At 38.5% G+C, this 19,544-nt stretch overlaps 1 protein-coding gene across 1 annotated transcript in view; it reads left to right on the forward strand.

The window, feature by feature from the left end:
* The window catches only part of adgrv1 (adhesion G protein-coupled receptor V1), a 128,231-nt gene that overhangs the window by 29,250 nt on the left and 79,437 nt on the right, over window positions 1–19,544 (forward strand). The window contains exons 21-51 of the mRNA XM_079608572.1: window positions 1,058–1,234; window positions 1,675–1,855; window positions 1,950–2,143; window positions 2,612–2,732; window positions 2,970–3,053; window positions 3,790–3,929; window positions 5,352–5,961; window positions 6,065–6,280; window positions 6,731–6,946; window positions 7,058–7,302; window positions 7,380–7,561; window positions 7,645–8,453; window positions 9,007–9,216; window positions 10,048–10,178; window positions 10,311–10,410; window positions 10,826–11,005; window positions 11,081–11,244; window positions 12,601–12,688; window positions 13,327–13,405; window positions 13,516–13,654; window positions 13,748–13,889; window positions 13,976–14,241; window positions 14,713–14,888; window positions 15,901–16,028; window positions 16,104–16,273; window positions 17,048–17,194; window positions 17,350–17,430; window positions 17,546–17,810; window positions 17,981–18,103; window positions 18,714–18,936; window positions 19,087–19,291. Of these exons, the coding sequence (XP_079464698.1) occupies window positions 1,058–1,234; window positions 1,675–1,855; window positions 1,950–2,143; window positions 2,612–2,732; window positions 2,970–3,053; window positions 3,790–3,929; window positions 5,352–5,961; window positions 6,065–6,280; window positions 6,731–6,946; window positions 7,058–7,302; window positions 7,380–7,561; window positions 7,645–8,453; window positions 9,007–9,216; window positions 10,048–10,178; window positions 10,311–10,410; window positions 10,826–11,005; window positions 11,081–11,244; window positions 12,601–12,688; window positions 13,327–13,405; window positions 13,516–13,654; window positions 13,748–13,889; window positions 13,976–14,241; window positions 14,713–14,888; window positions 15,901–16,028; window positions 16,104–16,273; window positions 17,048–17,194; window positions 17,350–17,430; window positions 17,546–17,810; window positions 17,981–18,103; window positions 18,714–18,936; window positions 19,087–19,291 (6,192 nt within the window). The remainder of the gene's footprint in view (window positions 1–1,057; window positions 1,235–1,674; window positions 1,856–1,949; window positions 2,144–2,611; window positions 2,733–2,969; window positions 3,054–3,789; window positions 3,930–5,351; window positions 5,962–6,064; window positions 6,281–6,730; window positions 6,947–7,057; window positions 7,303–7,379; window positions 7,562–7,644; window positions 8,454–9,006; window positions 9,217–10,047; window positions 10,179–10,310; window positions 10,411–10,825; window positions 11,006–11,080; window positions 11,245–12,600; window positions 12,689–13,326; window positions 13,406–13,515; window positions 13,655–13,747; window positions 13,890–13,975; window positions 14,242–14,712; window positions 14,889–15,900; window positions 16,029–16,103; window positions 16,274–17,047; window positions 17,195–17,349; window positions 17,431–17,545; window positions 17,811–17,980; window positions 18,104–18,713; window positions 18,937–19,086; window positions 19,292–19,544) is intronic.

Genomic DNA, 19,544 nt, shown 5'->3' on the forward strand with positions numbered 1-19,544 from the left:
CACGCGCACACACACACACACACACACACACACACACACACACACACACACACACACACACACACACATAACAAGTTTACTTAGCTTTCTAAACAGGGACATTCCATAGACGTAATGTTTTTTTATACTGTACAAACTGTATATTCTATCCCCTTACACTAACCTTACTCCTAAACCTACCCATCACACAAAACTTTCTGCATAAAAAAAAAAAAAATTGTATTACTTTATTTTTATTCCAGATTTATAAATGAGGACGTTCCTAAAGGGAGGTTTTTGGAGATTTTTGTCAGGTTTTGGTCACTTCTGGGTACAAATTTGTCCCCAAAATATAGTTTACTATACACGCACACACACACACACACACACACACACACACACACACACACACACACACACACAACAATGGCATTCAATGAGAAATCTGTAATGTGGCTAAACAGACAGCCTTCTGACCAAGACAATTAAGGTCTAATGAATGTATTATTTGATTAAGTACCCAAGTTGCTTCTTTGTCAGTGTTTGGTTTACCTCCCCTCCGAAAGCGTGCAACATGACCCCTAGTTGTGAGACCATGTCTTCATGTATATTTAATTTATCTTCACGCCTGGATGGATGGCGCGTGCATTCTTCCCTTCAAGGAGATTGGATGCATGGCATCTCCAATGGCTTGTTCGATTAATAAGACAGATGGTCAGTGAATTCCTTCAGACGAAGACCTGTCAACTAGTGACAGAAGAGACATAGCAGCATGTGCTTTCTCTTATGCGCTCAACAAATAGAAACATGACCAAGCAGAAAAAGGAATCCGAACATTTAGCGACTTAAGTGAATTGTAAATGATTGTACAGTGTTTAATGATCATGTTACTTAAAGTTGCACAGAATCCACATTTTATCCTAAAATTGCATCTGTTTCTCAGTCTGAGTTTATAACATTTGAACCTAATTCAACTAATTCAATTCTGAATGGTTCAAATAATTCTGTTAAAAGGTCCTGGAGTTCATTTTGTTCTGCTACACTTGGCTTACGATGACCTTTATCCTTTCTTTATCAGATATCTGAGGAGGGCTCAATGATCTCATGTGTAGTGGAGCGCACACGTGGTTCTCTGGACCACGTCTATGTAAGCTATACCGTCACTCAGGTTGATTCTCCCGCAGACTCGTCAAATACCTCCGACTTTGCCAATGTTTCAGGCTCCATCCATTTCCTGCCGGGCCAGCGCTCTGAGGTAAGAGGATTGACCTGTCAAGCAGTTATTATTAATGACCACAGGACCACTGATTAACATTGTAATAGTATTATAAATGTGCAGTACATGGGCTGCATCTGTTCAAATGACAATTGTGTATGAAATAAATTGAAACACAAAAATTCATTAACCACCAGTAACCATGTATTCAAAGTTCAAAATTAAATATCATTATCAGAATTGGAAAGTGAAAGCAAAATGTTTTTATCTTAATCAATGCATTTTATTAACCATTAGGAAATGATCTTGCACCTGCAGCGCTCCAGCTTTCTGCAGATCTGAGAATAGATGTTGAGCAAAATTGTTAATATAGCTCCATCTAGTGGTGGTTTTAGCTACTTTTGTTAAACTGATGGTGTAAATGCATTAACTAATAGCAAAGTCTCACTCATAATTGTCAAATGGCTCGTGTCTCACAGGTTTTAAACCTGCTGGTTCTAAATGATGACCTGCCTGAGGTCGATGAGCACTTCCGGGTTAGGCTGGTGTCAGCTGAGTCAGGTGATGGAAAACCAGGTTCAACCCCCACCAGTGGAGCCAGCATTGACCCAAGAAATTCCATTAATAATATTACTATCAAAGCCAGCGATCATCCATATGGTACATTGATATATAGGCCTATAGCCTATATTGCTAAATTCTTTAGTTTATACAGCCACATATTATAAATGACTGCTTATTAATATAATTTCAGGCCTGCTTCAGTTTCAAACTACCCCAGTGCCCGTGGGCATGATCAGACCCTCACTGGAGGAGGCGCATGTGACTGTTCAAGAGGAGGCTGGTGTGGTCAGTCTGCTGGTGGCCAGAGCACAAGGACTGCTGGGAAGGGTGATGGTGGGCTATCGTACGTCTCCATTCACAGCTGCTGGTTCAGAGGACTATGAGGTATAAACATCTGTAAAACACTTTTTTTTTAAGTTTATACTTTTCTTCAGCAAGAATGCATTCAATCAAAAGTGACAGTAAAGACATTAATAATGTTAAAAATATAACAATGAAAATACATCAGGGTTTCCACAAGATTTTGATAATAATAAGAAATGTAACAGGATCATCATGTCAAATGATCATGTGACTCTGAAGACAGTTATTAAAAACAGTTATTTAAATTGTATTTTACAATATTACAGTTGTTACTGTATTTTTGATTGAATAAATGCTGCCTTGGTGGGATTAAAAGAGTTCTCAAAGGCAATAAAGAATCTTACCAAACCCAAACTTTTGAACAATATTGTGTAAGTTTGTCAGTCTTTCAAAAGGAGAGATATTTCCGTTACCAAGATTGTCTACTGAAATTCCTTTTTGTATATTAAAACGGCACAATTCCTTTCCATCTTCTGACAGGACACAGAGGGGTTTCTAGACTTCTTGCCTGGCGAGAGATTTAAGTACATCAATGTGACTATTATAGACAACTTGGTGCCAGAGTTGGACAAAGTCTTCAGAGTGGAGCTCTACAATCCAAATGGAGGAGGTAAGAAAACTTGTGTCAGTTAAAAACTTTATTTTCAGATTGATTCTGTGTCCTCTCTTTTTCCTTCATGATTTTTCTTCACTGTCTCCGCATGCGTGTCTCCTGTGGGCTCCATTCATGCTGTTTGGGCATGATTATGGAACATTCTGTTTGATTTCAATATGTACTATGTGTGATTCCTGTTATCTCTGGAATGAATCCTGTGTGCTCCTGTCTGGCTCCTGTGTGCTCTTTTAGTGGATCCATTTTTTGCAAGCGAAGGCAGTGGAAGTGGCGAGAGTGACACTGATCTCTTTCTTCCATCCTTTCTCTATCATTATGGTAAGATTCTTAAGTCTGCATGCATTTCCTTGTTTCAGTGTTTGCTCTTCCCTCATTCCCATTATTCGTTGTAATACCAGACTGGATCCTGTGAGAAAATGTGAAATATCAGCTTGACTTTAAATCCAAAGTGCCTCTTAATGTTGTCAAAGTTCCCTTCAGGTCGAGCAAAAGAGGTTTTATTTGTTTTGATTATTTCCGAACTATTGAATAGCTGCTGCTTTGGCATTTCAGAGGCACTACATGCCCCATTATCTGTCCTTTGGGCCTTGGCAGAGCTTTTCAACAGAACTTCTTTTAACCAATGCTAATTCACTGCTTACTGTGCCTTTTGTTTTTCTTTCTTTTGTTGATTTATTGTGTAATTAAGGTCACCCCTTACACAAGCTTTATTTTGTAAGTCCTAGATTAAAAGTTGTAAAGTTTAAGAGCTGCCCATAACGGTCAAATCCCTTAGACTCCGGATTGTTGACCCTGATTTCTGCCAAGCTGTTTACATAGTGCTAAGGCATGTGAGCAATACCAGTAGAGACGTGGGAAAAGCAAATAGCCTTCATGTTTAAGGAAGCCCAGTATATATTATGTTTTGAAAATGTTAAGGGTCACCTCTGTCACGCATCTTGGTGCCCTGCTTTAGAAAGTGTCTAAAAGTAGTAGTATAATAGGTGAAGAGTTTTTTTTTTTTTTTTTCATATCATGATTTGTGTAATGATAATATTCTTTTTTTGCTCTGAAGCTAACCTGGGTGCCGCTGCTCGTATCATCGTGACCATCGCTGCCTCTGATGAGGCTCATGGCATCTTCCAGTTTAGTGCCGACTCTCTGACTGTGAACGGCACAGAGCCTGAGGAGGACAGGAGTACTGTAGTGCTGCAGGTCTGTCCTAGTTATTAAACGTGACATCATTCATTCAAAAATGTGTAAAAATGCACACATACAATGCCGTTCAAAAGTTTGGGATTGGTAAGATATTTTAATGTTTTTAAAAAAAGTCTCTTCTTCTCACCAAGGCTGCATTTATTTGAGATAAAATTTAATAAAAACAGTAATATAGTGAAATATTATTACAATTTAAAAAAAAAATATTTATTCTTGTGATGGTAAAGCTGAATTTTCAGCATCATTACTTTAGTCTTCAGTGTCACATGATCCACATGATTCAGTGTCATTCTAATATGCTGATTTGCTGATTTGTTATCAATGTTGATTTTCTTTTTTTTTAAGGATTCTTTGATGAATAGAAGGTTCAAAAGAACAGCATTTATTTTAAATATAATCTTTTGTAACAATTTATAAATTTATTTCACTGTCACTTTTGATCAATTTAATGCATCCTTGCTGAATAAACATGATTTTCTTTCCCGAAAAAATAAATAAATAATTTGCACTAACCCCAAACTTTGGATTGGTAGTGTATAATGTTACAAAATATTTATATTTCTGAAAAATGCTGTTGTTTTACTTTCCATTCATCTAAGAATCCTGAAATGTACACAACTGTTTTCAACATTAATAATAATAATACATGTTTCTTGTGCAGCAAAGCAGCAAATTAGACTGGAGTATGATACTAAAAAATCTGCTTTGATCACAGGGATAAATTACATTTTGTAATATATACAAATAAAAACAGATATTTCAAATTGTAACAATATTTCACAATATTATATTTTTTTGTGTATTTTTAATCAAATGAATACAGCCTTGGTGGGCATAAGAGACAATTAAAAACATTTAAAAAATCTTATGATCCCAAACTTCTGAACGGCAGTGTATATTTTTATACAATTATGCTTGTTTTTGCATGTTATATCTCTATAAAATATTTTAATTAATCTGTTTCACTGCAATAAACTAAACAAGTCATGTGGTGCAATAAACATAATAGTAAATGAAGTAATAACAATATTATTGTGAAATAATATTACAATTTAAAAGAACTGTAGGCTATTTTAAAATGCAGTTTATTCCTGTGATAAAGCTGAATATTCAGCATCTTTAGTCCAGTGTTCAGTGTCACATTGATCCTTCAGAAATAATTATAATATGCTGATTTGGTAGTCAAGAAACATGTATCATTATTATCAATGTTGACAGGACTTGTGCTGCTTGATACTTTCGTGGAGACCATGATCATTTTTTTCCCAAGATTCTTTAAGTTTATTTCAGCATATAGAACAGCATTCATTTAAAAGTCTCTAATAAAAAATAAAACATGAAACCAGCATGAAAACCACTAGTACTACAAATGAGAGAAATATTAATGTTTAATATGAGTATGTTTCCTGTTTTTCACAGGTGATTCGTTCCTTTGGCGCTCTGTCCAATGTGACCTTGTACTGGGAGACAGATGCTAAATCAGAGGGAGAACTTGTTTATAGATCTGGCAACGTGACCTTTAATGTGGGCCAGACTGTTGGAAGCATCTACCTTCTGATTTCCCAGGATGACATTCCAGAACTCGACAAAAGCTTCAGAGTCCGTCTCACTAATGTTTCCCATGGTCGACTTGGGAAAGAAACTACTGCCACGCTGACTGTATTGGCCAGTGATGACCCTTATGGACTTTTTGTATTCTCTGACAGCAGCAGACTAGTCCGTGTGCCAGAAGCAAATGCTGTCATCACCCTGTCCATACAGAGGAGAAAGGGGTTAATGGGAAGAGTGCGAGTGACATACCGAACATTGAGGGACACTGATGCAGCTCCATATAGCACACCAGGAGTGGGTCGGGCCAGTGCAGGGAATGACTTTGTGGCTGTTGTGGAGTCGGTGATATTCTCAGCTAATCTGAGTGAAGTAAATGTGACCCTGAGGGTACTTGATGATGAGGAACCAGAGAGGGCGGAGTCTGTGTTTTTGGAGCTTGTCAATGTCACTTTGGTTGAAGGGCTGCAACTCAGACCAGGTAAATATCACTTGGAAGATTTCTTGAATTATTATATAAGAAGCAATACTACATTTAAAAAAAAGTCAGGATGTGTGCTAAGAATAACTGTTTGGTTTTCCAGTTGCACTTTCCCCTCGACTTGGCCCACGGAACGCCACAGTTTCTCAGGTCATTATTGAGGCCAGCGATGATGCCTTTGGGGTGCTACAACTGTCTTCCTCTGCAGTGAGCGTCCACGAGTACTACACCGGACCTATTATCAATGTAACACGTGTTGGAGGGATTTTTGCTGATGTGTCTGTCAAGTTCAGAGCAGTGCCAATGACCGCTAGAGTGGGTGAGTTTTAATGAAGATGTATTTCAACTAAAATGAATCTTGCCTTCTGGGGGTGTCTCTCTGGGTTCAAGTCAGAAAGTCAGAAACTAATATATATATATATATATACAGTGATTAAAATAAATTATAATAGAGTACCAAATCAGCCTATTAGAATGATTTCTGAAGGATCATGTTACACTGAAGTCTGGAGTAATGGCTTCTGACAATTAATCTTAATATATTATATTAGAAGATTATATTTATTCATCCTAATATATTTAATTTTAAATATGTTTTTTTTTTTTTTTAAATGTAGGAATGTTTCATTACATTACTGTCAAGAAAATGCAGAATTGCACGTTTCTTAATTATAAAATGGAATGGTTATGGAATTAATATTTAAATAAAAAATTGTAATATCTATCTATATTTTTTTATATATCATATGTTTCTGATTGTGATATATAGGTGAGGACTACAGTGTGGCCTCTTCTGATGTGGTTTTGCTTGAGGGAGAGAGTAGCAAGCCTGTCCCCATAATCATCATCAACGATGTGGTGCCTGAGCTGGAAGAGACTTTCCGAATTGAGCTTCTCAACCAGACCACCGGGGGCGCTCTCCTGGGGGACCTCACACTGGCCATCATTACCATCCTACCCTCAGATGATCCATATGGATCTTTTGGTTAGTTTATTATGGATAGCATGCTTGTCAAATGCAACATATGTTAAATGTTCTACTATTGCTGATGTTGTGACACATAATGAAGAGATGTCATATATTTTTGTCTGTTAGTTTTTCAGGCTGCACCCATCACAGTTGAGGAGCCAGCAGTGAATGCATTTGAGGTGTCCCTACCCATAGTGAGAAACGCTGGAACTATGGGCAATGTCATTGTCCAGTGGAGAGCCACAGTCAATGGGAGACCTGCCACTGGTGATCTCCGACCTTTGTCTGGTGAGGTCAGGTTTGATCCTGGAGAAACATTAAAGACACTGAAAGTGGAGGTTTTGGCTGATGATGTACCTGAAATTGAAGAGGTAAGTCTTGTTTTTTTTAAATCTTCATAAGGATGTATGAAATATCTATTTTACTTAAAGGTATCTGTTTAATTTAGGTTATAAAGGTTCAACTTGTAAGTGCCAGCAATGGTGGCAACATTGGGCCTGAGAAAGAGGTCGATATCATTGTTCCTGCCAATGACAACCCTCACGGAACCGTGTACTTTGAGCAAGCAGTATACCGCGTCCAGGAGCCACTGGAAGGGATCTCTATTGCTAACGTTACAGTTCGAAGAAGGTAATGTGCCTATGTTTCCAATTTTTAAACTAATTTAGTTTTGGATGGTACATTATGTGTTTTTTTGTGTGTTTTCACTGCAGTGGTGGTAATTTTGGCATGCTGGAGATCGTTTACAGCACCTCTGAGATTGATATTGTAAGCAATGCTCAAAGGGAAGGCAGAGATTTCCTGGTTTACTATGATTCTCCATTGGCTGGAGCGCCATCTAATACCCTCCGCAGACCCATCAACATCACCACAGACACAAACGTCTTAAATTTCTGCGCATCGTTCTGCCTTAGAGAGCGAGCTTGCCAAGCTTTCGGCTTCATCAACACCCCCAGAGCGAGTTGCTTCTGGGTAACATCCGGGGCCAGACAATTGAGTTCTTCCCCACAAACCTTCACCTATATAAAAAACACCACAGCGGCCGCATCGCTGTTTAGCTCACAGGCTGTTGCCGGGAGCGACTACATAACCATGACGGCTCAGACCACCACCATGATGGACAGATCAGGAGTCGCTAACCTCACTGTAACCATCTTGACTGACTCTTTGCCAGAGGTGGATGAGAGTTTCATGATTCAAATCCTAAAGGTTAGCTTGGTCAACATGACTGCAGCTGCCAAGAACTTGCCAATGATCCAGCAGCCGGACGTAGCTTTGGTGACTATAGGGATGAATGGAGATGCGTTTGGAATATTTCTGCTCTACAGCATTAACCCCAATGCCACTCAAGATGGGCTGTATCTGGAAGTGAGGGAGGAACCCAAAACTACAGTGCTGCTGGTCATTGAGAGGAGAGGAGGCAGTATGGGACAGGTTACAGTGGAGTGGAAGTATGTTGGTGGCAGTGCCACTCCCAACGCTGACTTCAATGGGACAGGGGAGACCCTCATCTTTGCTGAGGGTAAGTCTCGTCTACATTGTTTTTGATGTATGTACATTACAACAATAACCATACCAAGTCAAAAGAGTTATTTTAGCAGTATGTGCTTTTGATATTTGGGCTTTTTACACTTGAAACTTTGTTTCACAGTGATCATACTTTACCTTGGCAGAATAATTCATACTATATATATACCTAGGGTAATTTGTGGTTAGTACTGCTTTGGTCTTTTTAATGCAGGGTTAAACGAGTTACTTAATACGGTTTAATACTGTATACTACTGTGTTTTTTAGTTTTTTTTTTACTAGTGGCAGTGAATGGTGAAATCTGCATTTCTATGCTGCTTGTTACACTCAAAAGTGTGGGGAGCAATTTGAACGAATTAATGAATAAATCAAATAAACCCATAAATATCATTAAATAACATAAAAATAAACATCAATCAAATCAATAAATACAATAAAAACATATAAATAAATAAATAAATAAAAGTGTGAAAAGCCTAACTGAAGTCCATTCTTCATTTCAACAATTTTGCAGTAGATGAATTACCTCCTGCATATTCATTTTAAGGTGATGTAAAGAAGACTCTTGAGTTTGTCATCACGGATGACACGGAACCTGAAGACAATGAAACCTTACAGTTTGGGTTAGTGAGTACTGAGGGTGGCAGCCGTATCCTTCCCAGTTCGGACACCGTCACCATCCTCATCCTGGCCAATGACAATGCAGCAGGGGTTGTAGGTTTCCACACAGCCTCACGATCGGTCATCGTCAGAGAGGGTCAGTGTTTTTCTTTAACTTCCAAAATTTGAAGACCAAGAATTATAACTATAGTTATAGTCTATATGTCCACACTAACAAACAATAACGTTCTGTTTATTATAAGAGCATGCTGCAGTTACTCGAACTATTTAAAGTCAGGTGGATTCTGATTAGCCATCAAGTTTTTTTTATCATTCATCAGCTGGAAATGATCATTCTGAAAGTATTTCCAATGATACCGTTATAGCTGTAGTGTGGAATTTGCTGTTCTCTTATAATTAGAATGATTATTAAAGCTTTACAATTATTATCTTGGGTGTGAACAGCCCTTTATTCTTATTAATCCACCGTAGGTAAGCGGACCAGACTTGATTAAAAGTCATCATTATATATTTATTTATGTCATTTCCCAAAAGACAGAGGTGGGTTTAAGAGTGACATAATTTATTTAACTTCTATTAGTGTTATGTGCAAGTGTGGAGGCATTTGAAACATGTTGTAAATGGATAATTAGGCATCAGTATGTGCTCCATAGTAACTAGTTATATAGTTACTGATGAGATGAGTGAAGAGCGATCTGCAACAGCTGCTACATTGAGGGAGATGGTTTGTGTCATCATGCATGCATGACAGGACACGTGAATTCTATCCTTGTATATACAGTTGTCTTTGCAACTAGAGTACTAGTAAATCTAGTCAGCAAGGAAGATTAACTTGTATACTCCCACACATCTCAGGCTAACATGAGCATCTAAAATATCGGTTAAGGGTTGAAAAACATGCAATACTAACTTATTACACCAATTAAATAGTTAATAGCTAAGGTTAGATGTTCATTGTATTCAACAGGTGAGAGTTTGTCTCTGCTGGTGGAGAGAACAGCTCCTGCTATTGGAAATGTCACAGTGGAATGGAGAATTGAAGGCCCTCGAGTCTCGATGACCTTTACAGACACCTTGGGAACTCTCTTTTTCTCTGAGGTAATGTATGAAAACATGCTGTTTGACCAGATCATTTGAACGTTTATTTTAAACCGTCAAGCCCATGTATTGGTTTATTATTGAAATCAAAGGACAATGATGATTAATGTTCTACCTCATTTTCGGTTTCAGGGAATGCTAAATAATACTATAGTGTTAAAGCTGCTTGAGGATACCACACCAGAAGAAAGAGAGGAGTACAGAGTTATCCTATCAAATATACAAACTAAAGGTATTTATCAGAAACACACACACAAATGAGTTCCTTGAAAGTTTCATTCAAGTTCATCTCATGTTACCATGTTTAACAAAGGCCGCTAACATTTACTGTTAGCATTTATACATGCAAGATTTGTCTAAATGCATATTTTTCTTGTAAGGTATATTAACTTGTTTTAAGGATGTTTACATATTTTAATAGAAAACAAGGCAAATTTTGTGTGTGTGTGTGTGTGTGGGGGGGGGGGGGGTAAGGGGGGTTCAAATGATATTTTATTTCAGCAGAGTATTAGTATCAGCTGTTGTTTTATTATCTTGTCTCATCTCACTTAACATATTACGAACACTTCAGGTTGTGGTTATTCTATACACAACCTTTTATTTAATCTATTTTTTATTTTATTTTATAATAATCGTATATCTCTCAGGGGTTACCAAGACGGGAATGGCAGCTCTGAGCGCTCAGGGTCGTGAAGCAGTGGTGAGCGTGGAAGCTAGTGACGAGCCGTTTGGTTTGCTTAGCATCGCCCCCTCATCCTTAAAAATCACCACAGATGAGAAAGACACCACCATCCGGATTTACATAAACAGAGAGTTTGGTGCATCAGGTTAGTTACACTAGAAAAAACAAACAGTGTTGTCCTGAAGTATGGGGATGTTAATATTGCTACTTTCCCCCACAGGTGCTGTAAATATAAGCTATGAGACTGTGCAAGGCTCTTTGCAGGACCTCAGACAGACTGGGGGAGCCTTAGCCCAACCAGGCCAGGACTTCAGATACGTCTCCAGCTCTGTGATCATGCAGGATGGACAGACATCTGTGTCCATCCCCATCACCATCATAGATGTATGATGCTGCCGATTTAACATTAGCCCCTTTCACACATACATATTTACTTTTTAATGGGACTGGCAAATTACCATTTACAAATCATGCGTTAACATGGCCATTTAATAAGCAGCTTTAAAAGACAATAGTGTCATTATTCAGCTGTAGTCAGTTCAGTGTTGATTCAATTCAGTTCAATATGTGAATGATATCTTACCAGTAAAAAGACAGAATGCCATTGCTTGTCTGAAAAGCACATTTGTTTATTTATCAGAAAAGTCAGGTAACGGGTTCATTGGGCCCTATCTTGCACCCAGCGCAATTGACTTTGTACGCCGACGCATGTACAGTATCAATCCTATTTTGCACCCGCGCACAGCAGACTTTTCCCTCCACAGACGCACGTCGGTAAATTAGGGAATTCATTCATAAGTTCATGAACTTGCGCTCGCGGGGGCGGTTCAGCGCAAAGTGGCGGCGTGTTCCGGCGCAAAACTTCCCTGGTGCTATTTTCCAGTTTTAGAAAGCAATTCTGCCACTGACCAGGAAAAAAAACAGTCTAAAGTCAGTGGCGCGTTACGCGTTAGTGATATGGTATTTTAAGGGCGCGTGCTTGGCCATAATGTAGTGTGTTAACGCGCATCCACTTTGATTTTCTAATATAAACAGACGCAGCAGTTTTCATTTTTGCAAATCATACATTATTACAAGGAAAAATATTAACACACGAGGGAAATCATTGTTGTGTCCGTGAAGATGTGAAAAAGATCTATCTAGACTTAAAAAAAAAAATCTAGATTAGGCTACACATTTACCCAAATTATACGCCTGTTTAACCGAAGCTAATTTGGGTGGGTTTCTCCCATCATCCCCAATGTCACTTCTCTGTGTTTTACGGTCCTGACGAGAACGTCGGTCTCCTCGGCTGTGAACCGCTTCTGGCGTGCGCCGGCAAATCCGCCGTTATAATAGCAATCCGCCATGGAACAAGCGCGCCTGCTCTTAAAGGGAATCTGAGAGGACGCTCTGATTGGTTTATTTCACGTTACGCCCAAACCACACCAATGAATAATGAAAATACTTCAGACCAACCCCTTTTAGATTTGCGCCAGGCGCAAGAGTCGTTTATCCCGCCGGGAAAATAGCAACAGCGCCGGGATCCGCCCACAAAGTTACTTGCGCTTTGCGCTTTGACACTTGCATTTCAGATCGTTAAAATAGGGCCCATTGTGTGAAAGGGACTAGTGACTACAGTTTTAACATTTCACATTTTATTGTTAATAAATTAAGACTTATTTTTAGATACTAATTCAATCCAAGGCATTTTTATCATGTTTGAATTAATCAAGAAACATATTCTTCTTTGTTTAACAGGATGACATCCCTGAGCTGCAAGAGTTTTTCTTAGTCAATATAACATCTGCTGTCCTCATAACCACCCTCCCAACTGCCCCTAAACTAAGTAAGATTATCATTTAAAGGGTTCAATCTGCTTAATTATATTTTTAACGTTTTATACACTGTAATTCATTTTTCTTTGTTGAATGTGCCACATTTAATTAGCTTTTAGGTTCTTCTTTCAATTGTACTTTCATCTTGATCTTCAATCTTGTCTCGCATCCTTTCCTAGAGATTTACTATACATTGAAAGGTAATGGATACCCACACTTGTGCTTGATATACTGTAGTGCTTTTTCTTTTTACTTATTTTCAGGGGCATTTTTTATATATTTAACACAAACATATATATCCAACATATTTGACAACTCACAGCAGTCTGAGCTCTATTATTCCCAAAGGCAGCCCACTCTCCTTGCTTATAATCAGTGATTTGTGAAGAGTATTGGTAGATGACTATTAGTGTATATATTTTATTGGTAGATGACTATTGTTGTAGTAATAGATGATGATTAATGATGTTACAGATTTATTTGTGCTTTTCCAGAATGTGCGTTTTATGAGAAGCCCAAAGCATGCTGCCATTGCCCATAATCCTATCCCTTACATGCAAACTATCCATCCATTCATTCATTCATTTGTTCATTCGTTCGTTCATTCATTCATTCATTCATTCATTCATTCATTCATTCATTCTTCCAGATACAGAAGGCCTTGTAGCAGAGATCAGCATCAATGCTAATGATGGAATCCAAGGGATCATTGGCTGGCAAAACATAGAGTATGAACTTCCCTTTAAACTTTTTTCAACCTTTGTGAACTATGTTATATCTCAGAGGCATTAATGTTTGGTAAAAACGTTTCACTAATGTATGCATTTTTTTTCTTAAGCTACGTGGTAAATGAGACGATTGGTGTGTTAAATCTGGTTGCCTACCGTGATGCCGGGACGCATGGAAACGTGTCCCTGTTCTTTTATGCCCAGAATCTAGAGGCTCAATTGGGTCTGGATTTCAATGCCACTCCATCAGTAAGTCACAAACACTCTTTCTTGTTTTTAATATCATTAAATATTTAGCATTTGTTGTTTATATCTATTGAGAACATGCTGTATATTACACAGATGATCCACTTTGTGGATGGAGAACGGCACAAGTTTATAGAAGTCCAGATTTTAGATGATACCATTCCTGAAGGCGATGAGACATTCCAGTTAATTCTAACAAACCCGTCGGCAGGGCTGGAATTGGGAGAGAACATTACAGGTCTGTTATGCGGGGAGACACTAAACGTGCATGACTTTCCAGGACTCGGCAGTACCGTGTAATCTTTATCTCATGTGTTTCCATAGCTACCGTGACTATTCTGGCCAATGACGATGGTCATGGAATCATTTCCTTCAATAACAGTGAACACTTCCTGTTAAGGGAGCCGACCTCTGTGTCAGGTCTGGGGGAGAGTGTGGCCACCCTCTACATCATACGAGACCCTCCTCAGGGCACATTTGGCACAGTAACGGTCCAGTTCACCATCACTGATGCCAATGGATCCCTGTACACTGATGATCTCACACCTTCCTCTGGCTTTGTTGTGCTTGAGGATGGAGTCAGATTCAAGGTATATAAAACTCTTAATGGCCAATTGACCAAAGTATTTAGGTGTCTTTTTATTTTAAGTTTCCTATTAAAGTTTGATGGGATTTATTATTTAATTATTTAAATATTTCTATATTTATATTTTAGAAATATGTCTTAAAAATAGGTTTTATTATTATATTCTTTGGTCTATTTTTTTCTTGAAGACATAAACTGTTAATATTACACATTTTATCATTTAGGAGTTCACTAGCATACATTATTTCAAACTAGCAGGCATGGACTAAAAACCATGCCTAATTTTGATATCATGGGCTTTAGGTATTCAAATTAAAATTTAAGCTTTAAATTTATTTGTGAAATATTTAACCTATAGCATACATTACAACACATATTACAGCACAAGTCTATTTAAGTTAAGATAATTCCAGTGGTAAGGAACCAGTGGTTAGTCAAAGATGAGGCTCTCAATAGTATCATCTTTGTTTTCTAGACTTTAGAGATCTGGGCTGTTCTGGATGCCGAGCCAGAGATGAATGAGACATTCACAGTGACTCTGTCCAACCCAAGTGGAGGTGCTCGACTGGGAGACTCACTGCAGACTTTTATCACCGTACTGCAGAACCAGGCTCCTCTGGGACTGTTCAGAATATCACCATCACTTAATAGGTACATTCACAGTCTGTTTTAAATAGATGTTCAAGCCACACACAGACCCCTACAACTCCTGCTTCTACTCTATGTGTGGGTAACACTTTATTACGATGGTCCACTTTAGACATTTTACTAACTATAAGTAACTTTGCAACTACATGTCAACTAGCAGTCATTAGAGTATTTGTAGACTGTCTGCTAAATATCTGCTAACACTTTATGTTGATGCTCCCCAACATACATTCTAGTAAGTTGCTCAAGGGCACCTCAGTCGTTTCCTGCCAGTACTGATAACCGAACCCGCGACCTTCGGGTTACAAGTCCAACTCTCTAACCACTGCCACCCTCTACTGATTATATAAGTAACTTTGCAACTAATAATAATAATAATACATTTTATTTAAAGCGCCTTATCAGGACACCCAAGGACACTGTACAGAGCAGATAAAAACATTAAAACAGTAAACAAATAAAATTGGCAAGACAACATTGAAGAGATATGGGTCAGGTGGAAAATGACTGTCTAAACAACAGAGTTTTAAGTTTGGATTTGAAAAGATGAAATGAGTCAATGGTGCGAAGGTCTGGAGGGAGTGAGTTCCAAAGATGGGGAGCAGAGCGACTAAACGCCCTGCTCCCCATTGTGACAAGACGGGCAGGGGGGACAGAAAGCTGGCCGGTGTTCGAGGATCGGAGTGAACGGGTAGGGATGTTTAAATGGAGGAGATCAGAGATATAAGGAGGAGCCATATTATGAAGAGCTTTGTAAGTAATGAGAAGTATTTTAAAAATTATCCTCTGTTTAATGGGAAGCCAGTGAAGTTGTTGCAAAATAGGAGTGATATGATGAAAAACTACATGTCAACTTTTTCTACTAACCCAAACCCTAACACCTAACCCTAACCTAACAGTCTATTAACAGTCGAATGAGAGTTAGTTGACATGCAGTTCCAAAGTTTCTTATAGTTTGTAGAATGTCTAAAGCAGACCATTGAAATAAAGTGTAACCTGTGTGTGTGTTCTCCAGGACTCTGGACACCATGACAGTTGAGGAGCGTACCGGTACAGTGTACTTGACTATATCTCGCAGTAATGGGCTGGAGTCTGCTGTCAGTGTGGAATGGGAGACCCGGTCAGGAACGGCATTTGGAATGAGTAAGAAATTGCAAGTAAGTTTAATTCTGTTAACTCAAAAAGTGTATAACCAAAGATTGTTTAATGTATTTGTAGGGGGAGAGAAGCCACTGCTGGCTGTGTATCAGTCTATCAGGGACAGCTTGGCGTCAGTCTGGTGTGCAGTGCCCAGTGAAGACTCTGTTCTGGTTCTGAGGCTACTCAGAGGTCCAGCTCAGAACCAGGCTGTACTCTACAAGTGGCAGGGTGTCTTAGTGCCTGTGGAGGTATGTTTTGAATTCAGTTAAAAGCCCAAACATTTAGTTATGGTAAGTGCTTGCGGGGTGGTGTTCCCCCTCGGTTGAAATCGGGGGTGCTCATGTGTACTGGCTCCACTTCAAGCACTGGTTTTGGTAGAAGGAACTGCATTCAATGCATTTTGATGATTGCTTACAACAAAATTGCAACAAAATTGTATTCACTATCATTTTAAGCATATTATTTTAATTAGTTGCGCCAGCGCAAACCCTCTTTTGGCGTTAAAAAACTACTGTCAGGATTTACTAAAGACACGCAGTGAAAAATTTGCGCTAAAAAGGGTGCGGACAGTGTTATTTTTGCGGCTGACTTTATTGCATATGCGTTTGTAGGAGTTTCCCTTTCAGGCGCAAAATTCATGGGAGGAGAGTATTTAAATTAATCACGCAAGGTGATTTACTCAAATTTGCTCTTGTCAATTTACCGGTGTTTTGCGCCATTTACCGCCCCAAAAAAGCACGTCTTAAACCAGACGCTAACTGGTAGATTGCGTTGGTTTTTATGGAAATGATCTGACTGCGTCTGTGTTCTTTCATTTGCGGGTCATCAGTAGATCACGCACAGAACTTTCCACTCCCATTTGCACTTTTTTGGAATTGCCCTCTCACAATAATTTGCCCTGTTTAGGAAATCTGGCCCTTTATGTTCATTTTATAATAAGTTTAAAATATATATATATATATATATATATATATATATATATATATATATATATTCTCTCTTTCTCCCTCTGTTTCTCATAGTTTGTCAGCATCCAGAGTCCCAGCTCTTGTGTTAGCTTTACAGTAAATGGCTCCAGCTATGTGGCAGTTTCCCATGCAAACAGCACCATGTCATTAAATGCCACAATCAGCTTATTTCGCATTCAGGCAGACCTCAACCTTACTCAAGTGAGTATGCTGCTGATTTGATCTTTTCCTTAGCTGCCATCAACAAAAGCTGCTTATCATGTGATAATTGTAAACTGGTTTATCTCACTACGGCCAGATTTGTATTTTCTAATGTGGTGCTTTTGTGTATTGTTAAATATTGTCCCCTTCTGTAGGAGCAGACTCTTACTGTGAGCAGTTTCAGCGTCAAACACTTCTCCACTGAACTCCAGCAATATTTGATAGTTTCTAGTGAGGTAAACTCAAACCGACATGCAGTATAAAATAGAAACTTGGAGTTCTATATGGGATATACATAACACAGTAATATTAAGTAATTCAATATTGAGATCATTTCCTTTATGTCCTAAGATCTTTGTGTGGACTGGAGGATCATTCTCCCTCCATCAAAGTCTGGGGTTTCAAGACATTACCACAGCCGTACCCTTCAGACGAGGCAGCAGCAATCTACAGCTCCTGGCCGTGTGCAGGAACAGAACATCATCGGTGTGTCTCATCTACCAGTGGAATAGTGGACGTTTCCAAAACCCTCAAACATTAGCAGTCAATACACGAGTAAAGCAAGTGGAATCATTTCAGATGGGAGGAGATACGTTTCTCCTCATCGTTACTGAAGGTAATAATCATACGCAGTCCGTAGTAAGCTACTATTGCAGTTCAATAGCATTTTCAATTTGAAGATGTTTTGACACTGTTTGTGGGATCTTGAAAATGAGCTTTAATTTCTCTTGCTCGCCTGTATCAGTATCTAACGTTCACTTTGTCTTTATTATTCCCCATGAAAAGGTCCAAGCCCAACATGTGAAGTGTTTATGTGGGGTTCTCAGCAAAGCTTCTTCCAGCAGACACAGTCCATCCTATTTCCCGGCCTCTTTTCAGTCCACCCCTTTACCCCTCCTTCGGGAATATGTGAGTTGCCAGACAATATAGTGCAGTCTGTTTAAATAATAATGAATTTAGCGTGTTTCCACTATCATTAAGCGTACTTTTACCCATATTTAAGATTTACCGAAATTATATGGCTTAGTGCAGGGGTTCCCAAACTTTTCCATGACAAGGCCCCCCAAATACCACGAGGTTCTGGCCAAGGCCCTCCTTTGGAGGATGTGTTATTGAACCCATACGGGGTTATTGAACCCATACACAATCGTTTCGTTTGTTTTTTGAGCACCATATCAGCATTAAAAAAATATTTCAGAATGATCATGCGACACTTAAGACTGGAGTAATGGCTACTGATAACTCAGCTTTGCCATCACAGGAATAAATTACATTTAAAGAGTATTAAAATATAAAACTTTTATTTTAAGTTTTACAATATTACTGTTTTCTTGATCAAGTAAATGCAGCCTTGGTGAGCATAAGAGACTTCTTTCTAAAACACATCTTACATAACCAAACTTTTGAATGGAAGTGCATTTGCATAATGCATATTTAATTTATATTGTCTCGCTTGAATATATTTAACCAAAACCATCAGTATTGGGAAATTCGATTGACCAACTTCTTTGTTTCTTAGCTCACCTGTTGCTTGCGGGTCTAAATGGTTCGGCCTTACACTCGTGGAGGTCAGATCTGAGGCAGTTTGCTGAAGTGCTCAAGTCTCCATCTGCACAAGAGTTCCTGTATCTTCCTGTTCCATCTCTCAATTCCACCAAGAGTCTCATCGTAGCCACTGGAGAATCAAACTCTGTCATATATGAGCTGACTTCTGTGTCCAATCAATCTGACTTCATCCCCAAGTATGTTATTGTTGTTAAGTAAACTATAGTAACAAAGAAAATTTTTGGATTTCTGTATTTTAAATTATTCTTTGTTGAGTTATACTGTATATCTTTTTCTAGCTTCTTCTAATACCGATGTTCATTGATATTTCCATCTCTTATCCTCAGTTCAGGAGAGCTGTTTTTCCAGCCAGGGGTGGGTGAGCTAGACATAGCAGTGAATATAATTGATGATGATGTTCCTGAGGAGGAAGAACATTTTCGTGTCAGCCTCAAGAACCCTAAAGGAGGGGCAGAAATTGGCTTTCGTGGTCAAGTGACCTTGTTCATTCCGGCAAACGATGATGCTTATGGGATTATAGGCTTTGCACAGGTATCAGGATCAAATTATAGTGTATGATGCTGTTATCTGAATATGTAATTCCCAAAGTTTCCCTCAATAATATAGCCAAGGCAAGACACCCCAGGTGAATGGGGTAAAAAAAAAAAACTTCCCCAGTAAATTGATTACATTATAAATTGCAAACATTTTTTTAATTACAAGTTTTCTGAAATTATGTTTAAAATGCATATTATTAATTTAGGCATTATCTACTTAAATATAAATGAAATTTGCATACATTTTA

Source organism: Phoxinus phoxinus (assembly GCF_949152265.1).
Source record: "Phoxinus phoxinus genome assembly, chromosome: 3".
NCBI classification, from domain to species: Eukaryota; Metazoa; Chordata; class Actinopteri; order Cypriniformes; family Leuciscidae; genus Phoxinus; species Phoxinus phoxinus.